General features: G+C 55.3%; 1 protein-coding gene across 5 annotated transcripts in view; it reads left to right on the forward strand.

The window, feature by feature from the left end:
- The window catches only part of RREB1 (ras responsive element binding protein 1), a 135,331-nt gene that overhangs the window by 50,482 nt on the left and 61,272 nt on the right, over window positions 1-23,577 (forward strand). For 4 of the 5 annotated variants that reach the window (XM_062184305.1, XM_062184335.1, XM_062184329.1 and 1 more), the window contains 5 exons: window positions 9,005-9,107; window positions 12,773-12,884; window positions 13,423-13,635; window positions 18,031-18,120; window positions 19,064-19,227. In XM_062184305.1, the coding sequence (XP_062040289.1) occupies window positions 13,465-13,635; window positions 18,031-18,120; window positions 19,064-19,227 (425 nt within the window). In that variant the 5' untranslated portion in view covers window positions 9,005-9,107; window positions 12,773-12,884; window positions 13,423-13,464. Of the gene's footprint in view, window positions 1-8,419; window positions 8,580-9,004; window positions 9,108-12,772; window positions 12,885-13,422; window positions 13,636-18,030; window positions 18,121-19,063; window positions 19,228-23,577 lie in introns of all 5 variants that reach the window. The other variant, XM_062184318.1, reaches the window with a different exon arrangement.

Genomic DNA, 23,577 nt, shown 5'->3' on the forward strand with positions numbered 1-23,577 from the left:
TAGAAGGGGTGAGCCTGAGGTGGCTCCGTGCAGGGGTGTGGCGAAGAGCTCCACCTGAGAAACAGGCTCGCAGAGGCCAGTCCTGTTTGGGGGATGTCCCTGTTACCCCCACCCCCCCACCTACGTGGCCTACGTGGGTGCTGGCTTGGGTTCCCATATCTGTGTGCGGCACAGTTCTTTGTCTCCATGCTGGGTCCAGAGGTACCAGGTGGAGGTGTGCAGCCATCCTGGGGCAGGGCAGATGGATGGGCAGGATGGCTGTGCTGGGGTTGCTGGGACTCGACTGACACCCACACCCCCAAGCAAGCACAGTACACCCCTCTCTTGTCTGGGCATTCTCAGCAGTGTAAGGTACCTCGGGGCTGGCACTGTGGCATAGCAGGTAAAGCCACCACGTGCGGTGTTAGCATCCCATATGGCCACCAATTCGAGTCCCAGCTGTTCCACTTCTGATCCAGCTCTCTGCTGATGGCCTGGGACAGCAGTAGAGGATGGCCCAAGTCCTTGGGCCCCTGCACCCACGTAGGAGACCCAGAGGAAGCTCTAGGCTCCTGGCTTCAGATAAGCCCAGCTCCAGCCATCAGCGGCCAGTTGGGAAGTAAACCAGCAGATGGAAGACCTCTCTCTGTCTCTGCTTCTCTGTAACTCTGCCTCTCAAATAAATAAATCTTTAACAAAAAACAAAGAAGTAAGGGAGCTGTCCACTGGAGTTTATCTCCCCTTTCTGGCTTTTCTTCTTGTGCCTTGTTACGTTTGCGGGGGTTCAGAGGCTTGCAAAGGGATTCTGTGTCTCTCAGTGTTGGGCTTGTGACCCAGGAACCTGCATTGAACAGCCCGAAGGTGTTTACAGGGTTTTAGGCAACATCCTGCAAGTCTTTCATATGAGCCTGGTCCAAGGTAAATGAGCAAGCATGCTTGGAAACAGCTTCAGCCCCAGCCCTTTGTGTCAGGCTATGGCACCCTGGAGACCCCTGGGGGGTGCGGCAGCTATGGCTGGCACTTCCTCCTCCCTGACGGGCACACTGGCTCGCCGGAGCCACCTACCTCACCGTCAGCCACGTGGGTTTGCCCACGTCTCCCTTTTTTGCTTGCCTGTGTTTCTGGTTGGTAGGCTGGCAGTAAACACTGGCCAGCCACTGGTATCCCAGAGTGCTTGTTTTGCTCTGTAGATCCAGTGCTGGATGCTTTAAGGTTCTTAGTGGGCAATTTGGGGAGGCGGAGGAAGGAAAGGAGACAGCCCCTGGGAGCAGGGCTCATCAGCTCCCCCAGCACAGTCACTCTCAGCTGACGGTTGGTAACGTCAGATTCCCCGCTGTGAAATGTTGACCACAGCTGGCCACTTTTCCAGTGGGCAAGGAAGGGCAGCTCCTCCTCCCCGTCCCTGTCCCCGCCCCCGCCCCCACCTTCTCTGAGCTGTCAGGGGAGAAGCATTTGAGCACCACTGTTTACCTTTCACAAAGTCCTGTGGGGTTTTTCAGGAGTGTGTCAGGAGTGTGTCGCCCTGTGAAGACCCACTCCAAGGTTAGCCGCCTGCACAGGGCTCCTGTCTGTGCTGCGTCCTTGTCCCCAGGCAAGGCCAGCCCAGTGACCTGGGGGCCTGTGAAAGACTTGCAGGATGTTGCCTAAAACCCTGTAAACGGCTGCTGAACCTTACCCCAGCTTCTCCTAAAGCCGTAAATGTCACTGCTGGTCCTTGCTCTACTTCATACAAGTGGCCAGAGGGGCCCAGCTGAGTTCAGATGCTGCCGTGGGGAGAGAAGGGAGGTCCTGTGGGTGCTGGTAGCACACACCTCCTTGACCACACACACGTGAAGCTGACCGGGATGGTGGCGGTGGAGGGGTCGTTGAGCATGGAAGGGCACCAGTGGACTTGCGTTTCCTATGAGACAGAGTATATTTTTTTAAATTGTCCAGCCCGTGGGCAGACCCAGGAGCAGGTGAGCATTTTGAAGGGCAGTGTTGCACAATGTAGCATCTGTAGATGGAGCTGCAGGTCCCCTCCCCCTCCCCCTCCCCGTCTCCCTCTCCCTCTCCCTCCCCCTCGCCCCTCCCTCCCCCTTCCCCTCCCCCCTCCCCCTCCCCCTCTCCCTCCCCTCCCCTTTCCCCCCTCCCCTCCCCCTCCCCCTCCCCCCCTCCCTCCCTCTCCCCCTCCCTGCAGAGTGTTTTAGTCGATTGTCCTTGGACTTCTGTAGAGTGAGGTAAGGAGAGCAGGTGTGCCTGGCGCACTTCGCAGAAACTGGAAGAGCAGAACTGCATCGGGGATGGGTGGAGCTTCCTGTCCATGTCCATATCACGGAGTTGGTTGACTGTGTGCGTTTTTGTGACAGTTGTGCTCCAGGTGCAGGGCCTGGAGTGGGTTTTCAGGAGTCCTCTTGGTGGTGCAGTAGGGACAAGTACAAAATTTTGGAGTAGAACCCTGGCCCTGCCCGTTGCCAGCCATGTGGTATCCTGGTCACTGTATGTACCGCCTTACAAGACTGTGGGGAGAATTGAGTACACGCGTGAAAAGCGCATGACACCTTTGTGGCACGGAGTGTGTGTCCCAGGCAGCTGAAGCCCCTGGTGACTGAGGAAGAGGGGGCTGTAGGGGGCACGTAGCTGGGCACACGCTGGACCCTCTGATTCACTTGGACTGGACTTGTAACCTGTTTCCCTTACGAGCAGTGTCCCTCAACCCAGGTGTGTGGCCATGGCCTCTGCCCACCCCCTCTTCGCTGGACCTGGGGGTAGGGGAGGGTTGCTGTGTGGGGGGCTTCCTTCCTCACATTCACACGCAGGCCATGTGGCTGCTCACCCCTCACCCCCACCCCCCGGCTTCCCTGGGCAGAGCCGAGAAAGATGCAGGTTTCTGCTGTTAGGCAAGAAGGTGATGAAATGCCCAGTGCTGGTGGCCAAGCAGAGAAACAGTGTTGAAGGGAAGCCTGGCCTGCCCGTTGAGCGCCCGGGGACTCGCTCTTCCCACGGCCTGGCGCCAAGGGCCGCCTGGGTCCCCCCTCCCCGGGGTGGGGGGGGGGCAGCAGGGCACTGTGTGACAGATGGCTGCCAGGTAGCTTCGTAAGTCTGGCAGCGGTCAGAGCCTGGCAGGGAGACACCTTCCCGGAGGAGAGCTGCAGAGCGCCGACCTGGCTCCTCCGGAGGCCTCGCGTCCCAACGGCTGCGCCTGTGGCCGGGCCTCTGCCCCGCTTCCTTCCTCTGAAGAAACGAAGCGTCCGTGGCGGCGAGGGCCGGGGGCCTCTGCTGGCGTCTCCAGAAAGTCGCCCCAGCCCTCGCGGCAGCTCAGAGCTTAAAGGTCCCGTTTAATCTGGCTGACGTGGCCGAGTCCAGGCAAGGGACCAAGAGAAACTGCTTCCCCCATGGGTCCTGCTGCTCTTCCCTTATCCACACCTCTCCCCCAGCCTCACTGCATTCCCTGGGAGTGTGCTGTAGGTGGAGATCACGGGGGCACCTGCTGTCTGGGTTGCAGGATGTCCGAAGCCGTTTGTCAGGCTGTACGCAGGGCTGCTTTCCCTGGAGGTCATGCTCTGGTCACCTCTTGCTGTCTGGGAGGAGCAGAGAGGGTGTGGTGAGATAAAGTGTCCAGGGCCACCAGGAGTGCTGGCTTGAGGCCCTCCCACGGCACCTTTAAAGGAGCTATCCTGGGTAGCAGCAGCATGGCAGGTGCTCTGTGTTGGCCTACCTGCTGTCAGAATCCGGGGCTTGGCCACCCACACCGGCTGGCCCTGCCTTGCCTGGAGCTCATCTCCGACGTGTCCTTGCTCCCGAGAAAGCTAGAAATAGATCCTGCACGGATGACTCTCCCTTCCCTTCGGTTTTTTCTTGTGGAGTTGTGACCTGAATCTGGCTCCGTCGACTTCGTGCTTCTTCCTGGAAGGAGGGTTCTCGGAGACACCTTGGTTTTATGTCCTTCTTGCTCACAAGCTGGTTCTCCCAGCTGGGGCATGTTCCGTGCAGAGTGGTCGCAGCCAGAGGAGTCCGACTCAGCGGATCTGGGATGGGGCCCGAGCCACTTGCATTTCTTCTCTTTTTTTTTTTTTTTTTTTTTTCTTTTAAGACTTCTTTCTTTGAGAGGCAGAGTTACGGAGAGACAGATCTCCCATCCACTGGTTCGCTCCCCAAATGGCCAGAACGGCCAGGGCTGGGCAGGGCCGAAGCCAGAGCCAGGAGTTTCTTTGAGGTCTCCCTCGTGGGTGGCAGGGGCCCAAGCATCTGGGCCATCCTCCACTGCTTTCCCCAGGCCGTTAGCAGGGAGCTGGATGGGAAAGAGGAGCAGCCGGGACTGGAACTGGCACCCATATATGGGATGCTGGCATTGCAGGCAGCAGCTTTACCCACTACACCACAGCGCTGGCCCCCAGCACCTGCATCCCTAACAGACTGCACGCCCTCGGTAGAGGCTGCTCTGGAATGTTGAACATGCATCTTTCCTGGCTAGCAAGTTCCACGCCTATCCCCTCTGGCAGTGCTGGGTTGTGGCCGTGAGTACAGCCCCTCCACTCCCCACCCCCGTCAGAGCCATGGTCACCAGTGAAACCCCCAAGGTCCTGAACCAGGGTGCAGGAGGTCAGGGACGTCACCTCCGTTTTCTACTTCTGAGCTGTTCAGCTGACAGCGTGTTTGTCGGGTTATGACCCTGGGTGAGGTGAGGAGCATCTGTCTTCTGGTGGCACTACGCTGGCAGGTTCCCCCTTGGTTAACCTCACTGACCAGGCCAGACCGTTGGTAGGATCTGCTTTGCATGGCCTTCGCCTCTGCAGTGTGGCACCGGCCCCTCCTGCCCAGGCTGCTGGTGGGCTGGGTGTCTCCGCTTGCCCCACCCAGCAACTTCCTCTAGCTCCTGCACAGGCTGTCTGGGATCTCAGGCAGAGCCTGGGGGCTGCCTCCCAGCCTCCCAGCCTCCCTTCCTCCCTTCCTGGTTCCTGCTGCATCAGGACGGCCCCCGCCCCCGCCCCAGCACTGCCCACAGCTGGGGCAGTGTCTGCACACGCTTGTGCGCCGTACCGGAGGTGGAGATCCTGGGCAGCGGTGGGGGGTGGGGTACGCCTTCCTGCCCAGACACAGGCAGGAGCGGAGGGCCGGGCGCCGAGCACTACGAGGGCAGTGATGATTCAGAGCAGGATGGTTGCAAGTCAGAGAACATGACTAAGGGAGCGCGTCTGTGCTCTCACGCCCCGTGTGCCTCGACTCACATTCCCTCCAGAAGAAGCTGGGGTGCACAGCGGCGTTCACGTTCTTCTCCCACGTAACAGCCCTGGAATCTTAGATCCATCTGTACAGTGGGCGCGATCCTCTTAAAGAGCCCACGCACATGGCGTGGGGCACGTAGAAATTGTTAGCCGTGATGCTTGGGCACCGTGTCACCGATGGGGGGGAGGTGTGTCCTGGGTCAGTGGGGACTGAGGAGCTGTCACGTGGTCTGCGGCCAGCAGGGAGGGGGCTGGGGAGGATTGTAGGCGCCTGTCCCGAGGGAGGGGGTTGTGAGCAGCCAGGGCCAGAAGGTAAACGGAGGCCAGAGTCTGACCATTTGCTGTGGTGGTCTTGAGGGACCCAGGGTAGGAAGGCAGTTTGCAGCGCCCATGACAACCAGAGAGGAGGCCTGCATGCAGGTTGGCCTCACAGGGTGGGTGGGGAATCCTCCTCACCTTCTGGAGTGCCCCCCGGTCCCCCCCTGGGCTTGGGGCCTGCGTCCTACGTCCTCGCAGCACTTCTGAATCCTCACCCACCGGAGAAGATTCCAGAGCTGGTGGGGCGGCACATGGCGCCTGAGCGTGTGGGGCCTGCTCGGGTGCCCACGACGTGCGGCTCTGAGGCTGAGCTTTCCCAGAGCCCATGCCAGTCAGAGGCAGGGTGGGGCGGGTGACTTGCTAGGGTTGCCGCCCTACCCAAGGCACAGGCTGCACCCCAAGCCAAGAAACACATCCACTTCCTGGCGCTTGGAGCCACTGTCCTAGCTGCCTGCATCCTCTGAGCATGCGCGAGGCCGCCCTGGTTAGCAGGGACTGTCTTGCGGGGGCCGAGCAGGCATGGCCGTGGCGCATCGCTGGTCTGGTGTGGTGCAGCCCAGCCATGACTCAGCTGGTCCTTGTCTCTGCTGCCTTCCCTGGGAGCTCAGGGCCGTGTGAGTGTCCGAATTCCTCCTGGGCTGTCTTAGACTGTCCTAGGTTGGCCTGACCGGTTGGCCAGGCTGCTCCAGGGATCGACATGGCAGGCGTTTGCAGCTGCACGGAGGCTCAGTGCCGCGGCCCTGTGTCAGCTGCTGTGCAACCCACGGGGCCTGGCCATCCTCCTCCTCTTCCTCCTCACTGCACCCCACATCCCAAGGACAGATTTTAGATTTTGCTTTCAACCCCTGAGGGTGTTCAGACGCTGGGATGCAGCCCTTGGCTTCTAAACTGCCTTCCCTTTATCTCCCATCTCCTGGTTGCTATCTTGCTGGACCTAGAGACAGCCTCCTTAATCTTCTCTCCCTGGCTTTGCATAGCATTGTCCCTTATCTCCCCGCCCTGCCTTCCCCCAGAGGGACCTCTGCCCTCTGCAAGGCAGGCAGCCTGGGGGAATGCAAATCTGGAAACCCACCCACCCAAGCCCACATTTCACTTACAGGAGCCACCTGGAGTGCAGCAGGTCTGGTAGGTCAGGTCCGGTAGTGATGGCAGTGAGGTGCTTCCTGGCGCTCTTTAGTGCTTTTCCACTCCCCCAGTTCTGTGAATCCCTCAGGCCTAGTGGAACCCACAGCGAGTTGGGGAGTGACCTTTCTGACCCGGCTGGCTTGGCCATTAGGTGCTCTCAGTATTCAAGTATGACCTACATCTGGGGTCACAGGATGGACGGATGATTCAAGGTCAGGTCTCTTGCTTGGCCCTCTTCCTCTAAAATGACCCTCTCTTCCTTCACTGGGGTGCCCTGTGTGTTTGAGGGAAACGGCTTGGTGGCTTTTAAATTTACTAATATTTGCTTTACTTGGAAGTCAGAGAGAGAGCTTCCCTCTGCTGGTTAACTCCTGCAATAGACAGGGCTGGGCCAGTTTCATCCAAGTCTCCCATGTGGGTGACAGGGGCCCAACCGCTTGTGCCAGTGCCTGCTACAACAGCAGGAAGCTGGAATCAGAGGCACAGAGGGACTTGAACCCAGGCATTGCAGGATGGGATGTGGGTGTTCCAGGCAGCATTATAACCAGCATGCCAAACACCTGCAGACTTTTTTTTTTTTAAGTGTTTTAGGGGGCTGTCATTGTTGTGCAGTGGGTTAAGCCACCACGTGAGGTGCCAGCATCCCCGGTGGGAATGTAGCCTCCGGCCTGCAGCCCGGCTGCTCTGCTTCCTGTTCAAACCCCTGCTGATGTTCCTGGGAAAGCGGCAGAAGATGGACTGAGTGCTAGGGTCCCTACCACCCATGTGGGAGACCCAGATGGAGTTCTTGGCTCTGGCCCAACCCTGGCCCTTGTGGCCATTTGGGGAGTGAACCAGCAGATGGAAGATCTGTCTTTCTCTGTCTTTCCTTCTCTCTCATTTTGCCTCTCAAATAAAGTAAAACTTTTTTAAGAAATAGAATTTTTTAATTAAAGGGAGGTTTATTAGAAAGGCATAGCTACGGAGAGAAGGATGGAGGGGGGAGAGAGAGATCTCCCATTTGCTGGTTCACTCCCTAAACTGCCCCCCTGGCCAGGGCCAGGCCAGGCTGAAGCCAGGAGCGAGAAGCTTCTTCCAGATCCCACATGGGTGCAGGGTCCCAAGCACCTGGGCCATCCACTGCTGCTTTCCCAGGCCATTAACAGCTGGATTGAAAGTAGGGCAGCTGGGACATGAGCTGGTGCACATATGGGATGCTAGTGTCACAGGCAGTAGCTTTACCCGCAACACCACAAGCGCCGGCCCCTAAACTGTACTATTTTTCTTAAAATTGCTTGATTTACATTGGGTATCCTGAAGGCTTAGATGTGTGGGGATGGGCTGAAAGGATGTTTTGTTTGTCCATTGCTGAGAACTGCGTGCAGATCTTAATAGAGTTGATGTGATTCATAGATCAGCAGGGTGCGGGTCACGTGTCAAGTAAAGCGAGGGTTCTCACCGTGCTGTGCCCAGCTGGCTTGCCGAAGGCAGATGTTGGGGTAAAGTGGGGGCGTTTTTCTGTAGCTTTAAAGACCTCGGAACTCTTCAGAGGAGAAAGGCACCAAGAAAGGATAGAGAGTTGAGGCTGCGTGGTGGCGAGGGGTTGAGAGGGTGCTGGAGAAACTGCTAAGGAGCTGTTTCCAGTACAAGGGTGTTGGAGCTTTCCCAGCCCCAGCTGACCCAACGAGGGAGGTCCTCCCTGCCCGTGGGGCAGCCCAAGGGAGAAAGTACGCCAAGCAGTTGTTTCTGGACAGGTGGTTGTCTCGGGGTGGAGCGGGAGCAGGTTGTTCCAGCGAAATCTTCTGGTTTTGCAGCCTTGGGCGCAGCTCAGAGATGCTGGGCTTGAGACCCAGGGAGGACACGGCCGAATGCTGCGGCTCGGAGAGGGGCCACCCAGGACTTGGAGGCCCTCGGAGCACGCGCGGGCAGCTGCCCTTTCAGGTGTCCTCCGCACCTCCCAGCAGAAAGGAGAAGGTGCGCGTTTGGTCCTGCGTGACGCGTGGTAGGGATGCGACCCCTCCCTGGGGAGAAAATGGGACGACCTGTCCTACGTGTCGCCCCCCTCTTGGGTGCCATGAGCACTGGGTGCTGTCTAACTCTTCCCATCCGCCCTGGGGTGCTGGTGGTCAGCCATCGCTTCCCACGCCGTGCTGCCCTCGACGCAGGTGGGGTCGGAGAGTCGGGGAGGAGGGGTTCTGTCTGTGCAGGGCGCACTCAGCCCCACCCGCTCCCGCTCGGCCTCTGATGGGACAGCTCTGGGTGCTGTATGCCACAGTGCCAGCAGCTGGCTCGTAGTCGCATTCTGTGACTCCTGGTGGAGTTAACTGGAGGAAATTAGAGACGGGATCATCTTCCGTCTTCGCCACCTTTTGACGTCTCCAATTCTTGTTTTTTTGTAGGTTGCTGCAATTCTCTGCTCCAGCGGTGGTAGCTTTGAGGTGTGACCCTGCGCACATTTGGCCCCGCAGTAAGGAGGGCAGCTTGATAAGACGGAGAGAACAGGTCGGTTCAACTCTGGGCTTTGCTGGAGTCACAACAACGAGTGTTGAGTCTTGCCGAGCCCTTCCCCCGCTTCCCCCCGGAATTCTCTGCCTTCCCCGCTCCTCCTGCGGCCTGGGTGCACAGTGGCGTGGAGGTCCCCACTGCCACCCTCGACTTCCTCATCCCAGGGCCCCGGCGTGAGCTGGGGAGTCTCAGAAAGGGTTTGTCCCACGGGAAGCTACGTCTCCTTCGCCCCCAAGTCCAGACTGATGGGGTGGGGGTGGGGTAAACAGTGGAGCACTTGGCTGTGTCCATCGTATCTGTGGCCTGTGTCTTCCCAGGCCTCTCTCAAGCCAACTGGAGAGGACAGTGCTAGGCCCGGGCTCAGGAGACATACCTGGATCTGTTTATCTGCCCACCTAGCAGCTCGTGGGATAGTATGGGGCCAAGGACACGGTGCCCAGGACAGAATGACAATCCGGGGACTGAGTACCCATGAGGAGAAAAGTACTCTGTAAGGACCCTTCCTCTGTGAAGTGACCTCTTGTTCCCTGAGACCCAGCTTCAGAAAGCTGAGGCTTCTTCCCTGGGATGCCTGTTCCAGTGGGGTCGGGGTGCGGACCTGGGGTAGGTGGGCAGCTTGCCTGTGGTTAGATGAGCACAGGTGAGCCTTAATGTTCGGGTGGGCAGTAAGCCTCCTCGTGTCGGGTGGGCAGTGAGCCACCTCGTGTCGCACAGCTGTGTCTTTGCCTCCTGCCCGCTCCGTGGTCCCGACGGCAGAACCCGAGAACAGGCTGGGCAGTCCCGTCCCGGCTCCTCGGCAGTCGGCTCCAAGACGCATCTCAGGGAGTCCCATGAATTGTGCCTTTAGACCAGGCACAAGAATCCCTTTTGGGAAACACAGCTATCTACCAACATTTAAAATAGTCAAAGGAAGTACTCATAGGTGATCGAGGCATTATCAGTGGGTGGCGGCTCACTTTATACTTTATCCCCAAGGAGGAAATAAACTTAGCAGATTGGTCTTCCTGTCCAGACAAAATGGGAAAGAGCTCTGGTGGCATTTTCTCAAGTGGGATAAGCTGGCAGCTGGCGGCCCGGTGTTGGGTAGCCATGATGCCGTTGCTCTGCCTTCTATATTTAAGCCACTTAGTTTGCAAGAATGTGTCTTCCGTATCAAAATGACAGTGAAAAAAATTCTTTCCAACCATGTGGCTCTCTTTCGTTAATATATTTTTGTCAGTTTGCCTATTGAATATTTCCCTCCTTTCTACTTTTATTCTTTACTCAAAAATAGAATTAGGAGATATTTTTTTGTAACTTACGATTTTATGTTTAGTCCCAAAAGTGTTTGCTCTCGTCTGCTGTTACATTTGAGTGAATGCGTCATATTTTTCCTTTCTACATGGAGGACGAAAGCGAAACCATCGTCCAAACCCTTAGACTGTTAGCAAGGTGTATTTTCTCTGTACTGACATGATTACAGTGAGGGTAAGCTCTAGTCAGTTGTTATCATTTTCTGTTTTTAACATTTTCTGTTGGAGTTATGGGGGAGATAGACATAAAAGTGCTGAACATATCCATTTGTAAATCAAATTCATAATTGCACGGAACTGTATGATATCTTGTTAGTGACAAAAAATTAGGGTGTATATACACATTTGAATAAATGCACTTAAGACTTCATTTTTTCCCCTAAAGAGAAACCATTCAAATAAACTCTTTTTAAATTTTTTAAAAAAATTTTATTTATTTGAAAGGCAGAGTTACAGAGAGAGAGGGGGAGACAGAGAGACCTCTTCCATCCACTAGTTCATTCCTCAAATGGCCACAATGGCCAAGGCTGGACTAGACCAAAGCCAAGAGCTCAGAGCTGCTTCTAGGTCTCCTTCCACTGCCTTCCCCAGGTGCACTAGCAGGGAGCTGGATCGGAAGAGGAGCAGCTGGGTATTGACCTGGTGCCCATATGGGAGGCAGCAGCTTTGTCCACTATGCCACAACACCGGCCCCCCAAATTAACTTCCAGAGACAGCTGAAAACGGGAGGTTTCAGAACATCTCTAATAACGATTCGAGTGGGCTGCTGCCATGGGAGAACTTCAGGGAAGACAGGTTTGGATTTCTTCCCCTTACGGGATGGCTGGGGTAGATAGGCTGGATCCTGCAGCATCGCTGTACCTGGCCTGGGGAAACTGTATCCTTGGGATGTCTGGGCATGGATGGCCCACCCCGCTTTCTGTGTGTCTGAAAACCCGGGCCATGTAATGTACAAATAACAGAGGCTCTGTAAGTTCAGGAGCATGGCCCTGGCAGCTGGGCTCCTGGGTAACCCCCTAAGGCCATAGTGGGGTCCCTCCTTGTCACCTCATTTACTCCTGAGGACCTCCCGAGGGCCCTGCCCCCAAACACCATAAACTACCAATTTGGGGATTGAGTTTGTAGCACCTGACTTTCTGGAGGACACATTGAAACCGTACAGAGCAGCAAGGAAGGTACAATCTTTTTTGTCTCTTGATTAAAAAAAAAAGACAAGATTGCCTTTGGCCCTCCTGGTGGGATTTTAGCCCGGGACCCCTGAGCTGGGCAGTACGCCCCTGTCTCCTGGCCCCTCTACTGTGCTGGTGGAAGTGCGTGCCTGGGCCAGTCCTGGGTGCCGCTCTTGTACTATCCTAGGTCCCATCTCAGAAGCTACAGGGGGAAACCACAAGGAGTCATGTTGTTTCCCGTCATTTCTGAGCCTCCTCTTTAGAGCCGAGATGTCTTAGGTGGCTGTGTAGGCGGGTGGGGTCTATTGGCGGTCCGTTAACAGCTGTGTCCCATGTACATGATGGGATATTCAGGCCGTGTGGCTGGCAGGGCGGGGAGTGGCAGGGCAGGGAGTGGCAGGGCGGATGGGCTGTGTGCTGTGGGACCCAGGCTCTTGTCTGCAGTGCACAGAAGAGTCAGAAGCTGAGACGCAGGTAAAGGCTAGAAGAGAGTTCGATTCACTAGCAAAGTGGTGGTACTCACCTGAGAGTGAGCGGCACGCCACACGGTCCCGGCTCATCCTTGTCGGTGAACTGGAGGCACTGGAAGAGGAGTGGGTGCTTTGGGTGGGGTTTTCCAGGAAGGGGTGGGGATTTCCAGGAATTTGGTGACTGTCCAATTTCTGGGTATTTTTGTTGTAAGTGTCAGGACGTCAGGTGTGCCGTGAGACTTACGGGCTAGACATCACCTCTGGATGCAGGCGGCGGCCGCCATGCTGGGTCAGCAGTCAGAGTGATTTCTGGTTGCTGAGGGGCATGGGAGGAGTTTAGGAGCAGCCCTGGGGGAGGGCGTGCTGACGTGTTTCCCTGCCAGTCTCACCTTACACTGCCTGGTCTCTGAGCCGTTACTGAGTATCTTGGGTCACTTTCTGGGTAGCAGATGAGGTGGGCCCAGGGGCAGGCTCTGAGAGTCCTTGTGGGGAATGGGGACACAGTAGGGAACAAATGTGGAGTCCGCACACCCCGAGCTGTGGGGGTGGCCATGGCAGCACCGGAGGGGACATCAGGGAAGGCTGGCGAGCATTTCTTAGTGACACGTCGACTCTCGCTGGCGCTCGGTGCATTTTCCTGATCAGATCTGGGGTCGCAGCAAACGTGTCATTGTTTTCCTCTCTAAATGAAGGACGTGGGCTGAATCTTTTTACCCTTGTCTCCCTTGCAGCGTCCACGAGTAAATACGAAGAGAAGCAGGCGCATACTCATTTCCTACTCCACTCGACGATAGCTATAGCAGAGAGCATTTCCTAGTGTGTCAGTCGGGGCGGAAAATGGAGGTAACCGGCCGTGGGGGTGGGTTTCTCTCCATTTCCTGGGGGCGTAGGTCTCTTACCTACTTGGACATGTTAAGGAGCCAGGTTTTGGTCTCTTGTCACTTTGAAACGTGGTTGTCATTCTGACAGCGTTGGCTTTGGCCTCTTAGAAAGCTTGGACTCCACGTTGAGAGCGCTGTGCTGCACCAGTGGCTACACACAGCCTGCATCACTTGTGTTGGCTTTTACCTCTGGAGCATCGAGGTAGCAGCACCTGTGCACAGGTGGTTAGGAAGCTGCTGGCTCCATGGCAGCTCCCTTGCAAAGGTTAGGGAAGGCAGAGACCCTGACTTCAGACTCACAGACCCTCAGAAAGGAAGCAGGGTCCGTGATGAGTCTTTGGTGTGCCAAGACTTGATTTAGATGAACGCTTAGATGGGTCCGGATATGAAATGTGGGCTTGCCCTGGGGAAGGAAAGAGTTAGAGTAAGCCTGGCCAGCACCTGGCTGAGACCGAAGCCTGAACGTCTCTGGGATCACAACCACGGTTTCCGGTTTTCAGTTCTATGGCAGAGGCTTCTTAGAAGCTTAATCCCCTGTCCCAATGACGTCGAGGTCGCCCGTTGGCCTGGAAGGTTCAGATCTGTCTTCCATCAACACCATGATGTCAGCGGTGATGAGCGTAGGGAAAGTCGCGGAGAATGGCGCCAGCCCCCAGGGCGTCAAGTCCCCTGCAAAGCCTCCGGGACCAAATCGGATCGGCAGAAGGAACCAGGTAGGTGTCTGTGTGTGGGATGGTGATGCCTGTGGGTTCAGTGAGCGTCTGGGCCACACCCGAGGCCCACGTCGCTTCTCGGGGGCGGATGTCTCTGAGCCGCATCAGTTCCCTCCCATGGAGGAGATGTGCTTGTTGGCAGCAGAAGCGTCAGAGAGAGCGCCCTTATTCTTGGTCCCTGGCAGGCTCCTGACTGATACCTGTGCCGTGGTGTGGTTTGTTTCCTATTCACATGGCTGGTGGCCTGGGTTTTCAATGCCACCTCCTTGATTACTTGTTTATTTTTTTTTTTTAAGATTTATTTCTTTATTTGAAAGTCAGAGTTACACAGAGAGAGGAGAGGCAGAGAGAGAGAGAGAAAGAGAGAGAGAGAGAGAGGTCTTCCATCCGATGGTTCACTCCCCAGATGGCCGCAGCGGCCGGAGCTGTGCCGATCCGAAAGCCAGGAGCCAGAAGCTTATTCCAGGTCTCCCACGTGGGTGCAGGGGCCCAAGGAGTTGGGCCATCTTCTACTGCTTTCCCGGGCCATAGCAGAGAGCTGGACAAGAAGTGGAGCAGCCGGGGTACCGGTACCCATATGGGATGCCGGCGCTTTAGGCCAGGGTGTTAACCCACTGTGCCACAGTGCCGGCCCCTTGTTTATTTTTATTCAAATTAGGTAGCCAGTAAGAACTGCTTGAGCTGGGACAGCCGCTCAGTTTTCCGCCCTTGAAAACACGTGGAATTTAGCTCTGGATTATTCCACTTAAGATGCTGTTTAGTCATCTGGAATGTCCAGTGGGCCTGGGACCAGGGGGATGTGGGAGAGAGTTGGCGGTGGGCAAAGGTTGGGAGGAAGGGCAGACGCTGATGGAACTTGTCAGTAGTGGACGATGAGGTGCTCTGGAAAAGCTGCTCCTCCCTTGAGGAGGCACAGGCAGGTTGAAGAGGGAGGCAGAGGGCGAATGATTCCTGTTTCTTCCAGATCTGTAGGGTACGAGTTGACTTCCTCGTGTGTCATTTCTGGTGTACCTGATTGAGTGGGGTTATCTCAAGCCTTGGATGAGGAGTGGACTTCTGGGCTTGACCCGGTCCCAGGGAGGGATGGACAAGAAAGCAGTCCTGTTGGGCTTTTGTGAAGTAACTGTATCTGTTCCTGGTAAACGGAGACTGTGCCTGTACGGAATTGCCTGGACACATCGGTGATGGTTTTCTACCAATTCTTACATCCTTAACGAAGCCTTCTGATACAGCTTACCCTCTGGGACAAGGGGTGCCGGCCATGCGGGAGTGTACATCTTGCTCAAGGCTCAGGTCTTGCAGAGCCCGGAGGAGTCTTGGGGCTGGAGCACTGATACCGTTCTCTCTCTTTCTCTCTTCCCTCTCTCTGCCTGCCTCTTCCTGTGGGTGTCCAAGAACACGCTCAGCCTCTGCGGCTGTGGCCCGAGTCGAGATGGAGCACTAGCTGTGGGAAGAAAAGGTGTACTTCCGCTCTCGCGTCACTGTCCACCGCCCATCCCTCCATCCACCCATCCACCCCATCCATCCCCCTTCCCTGCTGTCTGCCCAGCTCCGACCTCAGCCGGCCCCCGTGCCAGGTGCCGATACTTGCCAGGCCGAGTGGGAACCACAAGAGGGTCCTCCTCGCCCTTCTCTGCCGGGAATGAGCGGAAGGGAAGAAAGCTTTCCCTTAAATAGCAGAGGGTTGGCTCCAGTCCAGGCCCCGGCCCCTTCCCGGTTGATCAGAGATGGTGGTTGGGGACCGTGCAGGCTGCCCACAGCCCCGTCCTGCCCCTGCCTGCTGGGTGGAGGGCACCTCTGCAGGGTGAGGAAGCAGGTGGGCAGGTGTGCCTGGGCCACGTCTCATCCACTCCTGCTGCAGGGATCGGGAGCTCCGAGCCTGAGGAAGCCTGGTAGATGCCTGCATCGTCTAGGACAGCGCAGGGAAGGTCGGGGCCCCCTCACCTGTGAGCTGACAGGGAGGCACTGCGAGGGCCTGGGCAAAGCCCGTCAGAGAGTACAGAGTTCCAGGACAGATTAGCCAGGGCCGATGCTGCCAGGGCTGCCGGATCGCTTCATTGTGGAATGGCTAGTTATCACATTAGCTGCTAATTTTATCTCAGCCCAGGAAGCCTGCTCCTTCCACCAGCACAGCCGCAGTGACCGGTTCACGGTTCCACGGGGCCTCTTCCAGCCCCACCGATGAGAGGCCAGGAGGGGCTGTCCTTGCTCGGCGGGCAGCCCTGCTCCCAGAGCACCTGGGGTTTTGTGCACCTGCGCTGTGGTGTGGTTCCCAAAGTCCTGTGGCCAGCCTCAGCACAGGTGTGCCTGTCCATCCAGGACCCACTCCAAAGCCAGTGCCAAGGCCCCTACCCCCAGCGGCCACAGGGTCTTGTGTGTACTTCCAGGTGAACTCACTGTGGCTTCTTGAAAACAAGTCTCTCATCGAGAGGCAGGCCGTTTGTGGACTTGATCTCGTAGCCTGTATTTATAACCTACGAGTGAGTCTGGCCTTAAAAAACAAATTTTTAAAAAATATTTATCATTGCTAATTTATAATTGAACAGAAGTGTCCAGGGGTTGGACTTCTTGGTTTTACCTTGTAGTCTGGCTGGCCGTGGGACGTCCTTGTTATTACTGGGTCCTGACATTGCTGCTGCTTTGTTTCCCGCAGTGCAGGTCCTTGGCTGCCCTTCTCTGCCTGTGGTTGTAGAACTGGGCCTGGGCCACGTGACCCTCCCCCACCCACACCCTTTACCCTTCTGAGGATTCTCAGTGTGTAGGGATCTTTTCCCCCCCCCCAACTGTCTCTGGAGTGTTGTACCTCATTAGAATTCACTTTCTTCATTTTTGAAAACTCAAGAGTAAGCAGATGTGTGGCCTGCCTGCTTCTGAGAGCCAGTCCCACAGAGGAGAGAGAGGAGAGACGAGGAGGCAGCTACAAAGCAGACATCATTCTGTGTTCACTCCACCCATCTGGCTTATGGTGCCATTTGTTTTTATGGTCTTCAGGGTGATTTTTATTTTCATCATCTCTCATGAGCAACCACAAGTGTGTTTCCTTTCTGTGCCTGGGGGTTGAATCCTTTTTTGGGTTGAACTTTATATAGCATCGTGGTTTAGGTTATTGGGCTCCTGGGCACCTGGCTGGAGTTTTAATCCTGAGTCTGCTACTGAATGGTTCTCTGATTTGGGGTAGATTTCTTGCTGGCTGGAACCTGGTTTCTTTGTCCAGAAAACGGGATCCGTAACCGTGGCAGTGGGGAAAACCTTGACCTATCTAAATACACAGAATTTAGCACATAGTAAGTGCTCAGTAATTGCTGTTACTTGCCAGGAACAGAAACTCGTGCGAATGAGCACAAGTGCTCGTAAAGTCAGTTCTGTTGAAAGACGTCTGTGGCCAGGGTTCCCGGCCCTCCCCGGCCCCCGGGGGCTCCCAGGTAGGAGCCCAGGCATCTTCTGCAACCACTCTCTGGCTTCTTGGGCCTGGGACTTGCCACAGTGAGCATTCTGACTGCACACTGCGCGAGAGCTCCAGGAACTCGGGACCTTGCCGTCCCCAAACCTGGGTGCCTGTGAGCGGCAGCTTCTTCTGGGGAGCTTATGAGACACGGATTTCTGGGGTTCACGCTCTGTAGCCCTCCCCCCCCCCATTCTGAAAAGCCTTGTAAGAATCCAGACTAGACATGTACGATTCCAAAGGCTCCCCGAGGATCTGCTCATGTTTGAAAACCTGCTGATCCTAGTCCCTGAGCATCCCCATGCTGAATCCCTAGGAGAGGGGGGGTCTGCACTGGTAGGAAGCTGGAGTTGGGGGTTAGAGCCAGGAGTTGAGCCCAGGTGCTCTGTGTGGGACATGGGCATCTTTACCCCAAGCCCTACCCACCCTGCTGTCTCACCCTGGCTTATGAGCAGTGTGTAGCAGGTGCTGGCCGTGAGCAAAGCAGCCCTGCTTTGCTGGGGGCTCCCAGGAACATCGTTACTTCTCCTGTGTTCCTGGGGACCTCAAGACCCTGTAGAAAATAGTCCCTCGAGCCCGAGGTGGACCTGGGGACAGATGTGTTCCTGTCCTGGCTGAGCCGTGACTTGATCTCCAGTGACGAAGTTGGTGGTTCCTGCACGGGCAGAACACCGTTTATTGAGCACTTACTCTGTCCTGTGCACTGATCCAGTGCTCTTACCTGTGTTGGTTAACTCAGCCTGCATCACAGCACGGTCTGGTAGGTGCTATGACGTTTCGCATCTTGCCCACGAGGAAGCTGAGGTAGACAGGAGGGCGTCCTGCCCAGCGTCAAACCTGCATGGCCATAGACTGGGGCTCTCAACTGTCTAAGACTCGGGGCTCATCACGGAAATAGAAGACAGTTGATTCCTGTGATCTGAAGTTCATCTTCCCTTTTCATCTCTTTTCAGGAAACGAAAGAGGAGAAGTCTTCCTACAACTGCCCCCTGTGTGAGAAGATCTGCACTACTCAGCATCAGTTGACTATGCACATCCGTCAGGTTGGCTGCTGCCTTTGTGTGTGAAATGACCCTGCCTTCACAGAGGGTTCCGACGGGTGAACTGTGGCTGTGCCAGCCCACACTGGATATCTTAATAATGCCAGGGAGCAGTGTGGGCATAGTCGTAGTCTGGGTCAATACAGAACTTCTTTCCAGAATGTAGCAAGCGTCTAGTTCCCTGGCCACCTGTGTGAGCGGAAGACTACGTGGTGTGTGGCTCTCCAGTGGGAACTAAATCTCCTTGCAACACGTGAGATTGTAGGTGTCCACCCCTGACCTTTGCTCTGCTGTTAACGTAGGTCCTGAAGCAGGGAGTGCTTCTGGCCTTCTGTGTTATAAGATGTATCCTTCGCCCTCTCCTGCGGAGGCTGATTTATGGTAAAACATGCATGAGCGTAGAACCCCAGCTATTAAGATCGCAGCATACTCCTCAGTACCCACGGGAGCCTGACCTTGGATGGAGGCGTCCCCTCTTCCCATATTCACAGGCCAAAACCCTCTGCTGGGTGCAGGTTTCAGTTCCCTCTTCTCTGCCAGCAGGCCTGAGTCATCAGACCTGCGGAGCGGACGTCGACTCCCCATGCGAGGACCCTGCTTCCTGTACTTGCCTCGTAGTTGCGTGCTGCTCAGAGGCGTTAATATATGTGGTTGGCTGATCTGTGCAATGCAGAGAGGCACCTGCCCCGTCGCTGTGCCTCTGTGAGCCTCGCCATGGAGGCATTTCACAACCGGAACACGGGGATGGAGGAAGATCTTACAAAACACTCATTTTGCCTGTGTTCTTGGTGGACTTGGGCCCTTTGGGAAGATACTTATAATGAAACAGGGGGAAAAAAAAAACCTCATGAGAAGCTTCCCTGGTCTGCAGGGAAGCTGCAGACCTCGTTTGCAAAGCGCCGGGCCTGCCCTCCTCGAGTGACCACTGCTGAATTGCTTCCCACAGCACAACACGGACACTGGAGGAGCCGACCACTCATGCAGCATCTGCGGGAAGTCGCTGAGCTCGGCCAGCTCCCTGGATCGCCACATGCTGGTCCACTCCGGCGAGAGGCCTTACAAGTGCACTGTGTGTGGCCAGTCTTTCACCACCAACGGGAACATGCACAGGTGGGTGTGGCGTCCTTGGCCCGGGCAGCTGGCTGGCAGGCAGGCACCCGGAGGCGGACGGAGGGTCCAGCGGCCGCCTGGCTATCAGAGGGCTTGCCTCAGGGTCCACAGAGTTCTTGAGCCTGTCCCCCTCTCTCAAAGCCGGAGGTAGCTTGTTTGCCTGTCTGTGTCATGTCCAGGGACTCAGAGGTGTCTCGTCCTGGGAGACACAAGAGCTCAGGCTGGGTGTGTGGCCCTTTGGGGTCTTCAGGATGAAACACAGCTGTTCCCCTCTGCTGGTTGGTGTCTTTCTTTGGGTGCCAGAGATGGGATCCACTCGCGTGGCATTCCTATAGCCCTGCTGTTTAAGCACTTCTTTGCATATGCCTACCAGATGCCCTGTGGGCATTTGCCTCAAAACAAATGTCGGGGCTTTTCATGCAGTGGAAGTGGTCTGGCGCTCCAAGCTAAGAGAGGAGACGATGAAGAAAAAGAAAATCTGGCAAAGTCAGGGAATTCCTTCTTAAGATTTATTTTCTCTATTTTGAAAGGCAGAGTGACAGAGAGAGAGAGTGAGAGAATATGAATCTTCCATCTGCTGGTTCCCTCCCTAGATGGCTGCAATGGCCAGGCCAAAGCCAGGAGCCAGGAACTTCATCTACGTCTGCCATGTGGGTGCAGGGGCCCAGGCACTCGGGCCATGCTCAGCAGCTTTCCCAGGCCATTAGCAGGGAGCTGGATCAGAAGTGGAACAGCCGGGACTTGAACTGGCATTCCTGTGAGATATGGGCACTGCAGCAGGAGGCTTAACTCGCTGCGCCACAGCGCTGGTCCCTACACTTGCTAGAGTTTTCAAGAGGGTGAAAAAAATTACTCAAAAGATCACCTCAGCAAATCAGGCTGTTTTTATTTTCCTATATTCCTTCCCGGTCATGATTGTCTTCTTTTAAAAATTTGGGTGATGGTTTTTATGTGTTTATCTCAAACAAAAGCTTTCATGTAATGATAGTCACGTGTCACGTAACAACGGGGACACACGCTGAGAAATGCGTCGGTAGGGGATTGCGTCGTTGGCCGAGCATCCTAAGAGTTCCCGTAATAACCGGGATGGTGCAGGTCGGCTGGTGGACGGGGCCGTGGTGCGGTCAGGGGACTCTGTAACCACCAGCAAGAGGCGGCTGCTGCCTGCGTCACGCAGCACGCTCCTTCCCAGTCAGCCAGGAGCACGCCGTGGATCACGGTAAATCCCGTGGGGGACAGGTAACCCGTACCGCCATCGGTTATTGTCACCCTGGGTTTACACCAGCAGTGCCGCAGGCCCGTGAGCAGTGCCGCAGGCCCGTGAGCAGTGCCGGCACCACAGTGGCTATGGCATCTCTGGATGACAGGCATTTTTCAATTCCACTGTCATTTTGGGGGACCACCATCATCTAGGAAATCCATCCTTGGCCGAAATGTGACCCTGTCGTGAAATTTATTGGTGATGGATAAATTGTCAGACGGGCCCACTTTGTTCCATCTGGAGTCGTTTTGTGCACCTCTGATGGTACACTTGGGGCACACAGCTGTGGTGCAAAATGGACTTGAGAAGTGGGCCTCTGAATTCAGCTTTCAGCTGCCTCTTGTGAATTTCCACCTGGGGCAAGTCATTTCACCTCTTTGTACATCAGCTTCCTCGTCTTTAAAGTGAATTTTTTTTAAAGATTTATTTATTAGAAGATAGAGTTACATGAGAGAGGAGAGACAGAGAGAGAGGGATCTTGTGTCTGCTGGTTCACTCCCTAAATGGCAATGACCAGGGCTGGGCCAGGCCAAAGCCAGAACCCAGGAGCTTCCTCCAGGTCTCCCACGTGGGAGCAGGGGCTCAAGCACTTGAGGCATCTTCCGCTGCTTTGCCAGGCCATAGCAGGGAGCTGGATTGGAAGTGGAGCAGCCAGGATACAAACCATTGCTCAACTGGGATGCCGGTGTCACAGGTCACGGCTTAACCTGCTATGCTACAATGCCGGCCCCAAAGTAAGATTTTTTAAAAATACTGTCTACTTTTGGATTAGGAGACAGTGAACAGTTCTGGCCATATAATACTCAGTAAGCCGTATCTATCATTATTATTACTATTTGCATTTCTAAGTTACGCTGCAGTAATTTAAACGCCGTAGATTTCTCAGTCTCAACTTCTAAAAATGAGGTAGAACATGACTCATGAAAGGTAGGAATATTTTATTAAAGAATTCTAATAAATTGTTTTGCTTTTTTTTCCTTCATATAAATTTCAGTCCTGATGGGTCCTTCTCTTTGCCCCTAATTTCTTTGTTAGGGGTGTGTTTGGGTGTTAAAAAGAAAGTGAATAGTTGGCCAGTGCCGTGGCTTAACAGGCTAATCCTCCACCTTGCGGCGCCCACACACCGGGTTCTAGTCCTGGTTGGGGCTCTGGATTCTATCCCGGTTGCCCCTCTTCCAGGCCAGCTCTCTGCTATGGCCCGGGAAGGCAGTGGAGGATGGCCCAAGTCCTTGGGCCTTGCACCCCATGGGAGACCAGGAGAAGCACCTGGCTCCTGGCTTCGGATCAGCACGATGCGCCGGCCGCAGCAGCCATTAGAGGGTGAACCAACGGCAAAAAGGAAGACCGTTCTCTCTGTCTCTCTCTCTCACTATCCACTCTGCCTGTAAAAAAAAAAAAAGAAAAGAAAAAAGAAAAAGAAAGAAAGTGAATAGTGTCACTATTTTTTTTTTTTAAGATTTATTTATTTATTTGAAGCCAGAATTAGAGGGAGAGACAGATCTTCCATCTACTGGTTCACTCCCCAAATGGTCGCAGCAGCCAGGGCTGGACCAGGCCCAGGCCAAAGTCAGAAACTTTATCCACCTCTCCTACATGGCAGGTGCAGTGGCCCAAGGACTTGGGCCATCTTCCACTGCTTTCCCAGGTCATAAGCAAGGAGGTGGATTGGAAGAGGAGCAGCAGGGACTGGAACTGGTGCCCATATTGGATGCTGACACTGCAGGCGGCGGTTTAATTTGCTGAACCCCAGCACCGCCCCCAGTGTCACTTTGTCTTTGTTTTGGCTTTTGTTTTTTTTTTTTTTTTGACAGGCAGAATTAGAGACAGAGAGAAAGGTCTTGCTTCCGTTGGTTAACCCCCCAAATGGCCGCTATGGCTGGTGCGCTGTGGCCGGCGCACTGCGCTGATCTGAAGCCAGGAGCCAGGTGCTTTCTCCTGGTCTCCCATGTTGGTGCAGGGCCCAAGGACCTGGGACATCCTCCACTGCCTTCCCGGGCAACAATAGAGAGCTGGACTGCAAGATGAGCAACCGGAACAGAATCCGGCGCCCCAACCGGGCGCCGCAGGTGGAGGATTAACCAAGTGAGCCACGGCACCGGCCTGTTTTGTATTGTTTTTAAACCACCATGATTTCCTGTTGGCGTCCTTTTTCCTCTGTTCAGGTTTTCTCCTTCTGTCCTCACTTCCTGAAAAACTCCTGGCTTTTTCCGTATTCTCTGTCCTCTAAGTATGGTCCAAAAGGTGTTGCCTGCTCCCTGCTTGGGGTATTCCCCACCTTCCCCAGCGCCCCCGCCCAGGGGAGCTCCCTGCACGGCTCCCACATAGTGGTGAGACCCCTCCAGGCTGTCCTGGCCCTCGCCACACTGCTCTGATCACCGTGAGACGTCGCCAGTCCTAGCCCAGTGGCTCACAACATGGAGACCGTGTGTGTGGCTGAACAGATGCACGTATCAGACACACCTCACTGTCGCCCTGGTGTCCTGCCAGTGGCTTACCCAGATAGCCCTCACTGCGGCCCTGCAGCCCTGGCTACACTTGGCATGCATTTCATTTCTTCATGTTTTTATTGAGATACAGTCCATGCACCACACATTTCACCCGTGAGAAGTGTACAGTTCAATGGGCTTTAATTTCTCTTTTTGTCCACTATTAGCCTGTTGCATGGCTGTGCACTTTTCGTTCTGAGTGCATAGACGGTTGGGTTGTTCGTGTTGTTTGGCTGCTAGGAATAATGCTGCCGTACGATGTCTTGAGTGACCTGCGGCTGCATTTGTCTTGGTGACACCGGGGAGTGGAATAGCTCACTCCTGCAGGAACTCCATGTTCAGTGTTTTAAGGAACCGCCCGCCTGTGTTCCCATGTGGCTGCACCACTGTGGATCTCACCAGCAGTGTGCGAAGGTTCCAGTTTCTCCACATCCTTGCCGGCACTGTCACTTCTGTTCTTTCCTAGCAACCACCCAAGGAAGTGTGCGTGGGGTCTCCTGGGTTTCATAGCTTATGATCCATTTTGACTTGATGCCTGTGTATCCTATAAGGGAGGGATTCACATGAGGCTTTTGCCCTATTTCCTGAAAATTTTCTTTCCCC

The sequence above is a fragment of the Lepus europaeus genome, chromosome 3 (assembly GCF_033115175.1).
Source record: "Lepus europaeus isolate LE1 chromosome 3, mLepTim1.pri, whole genome shotgun sequence".
Classification (NCBI taxonomy): Eukaryota; Metazoa; Chordata; class Mammalia; order Lagomorpha; family Leporidae; genus Lepus; species Lepus europaeus.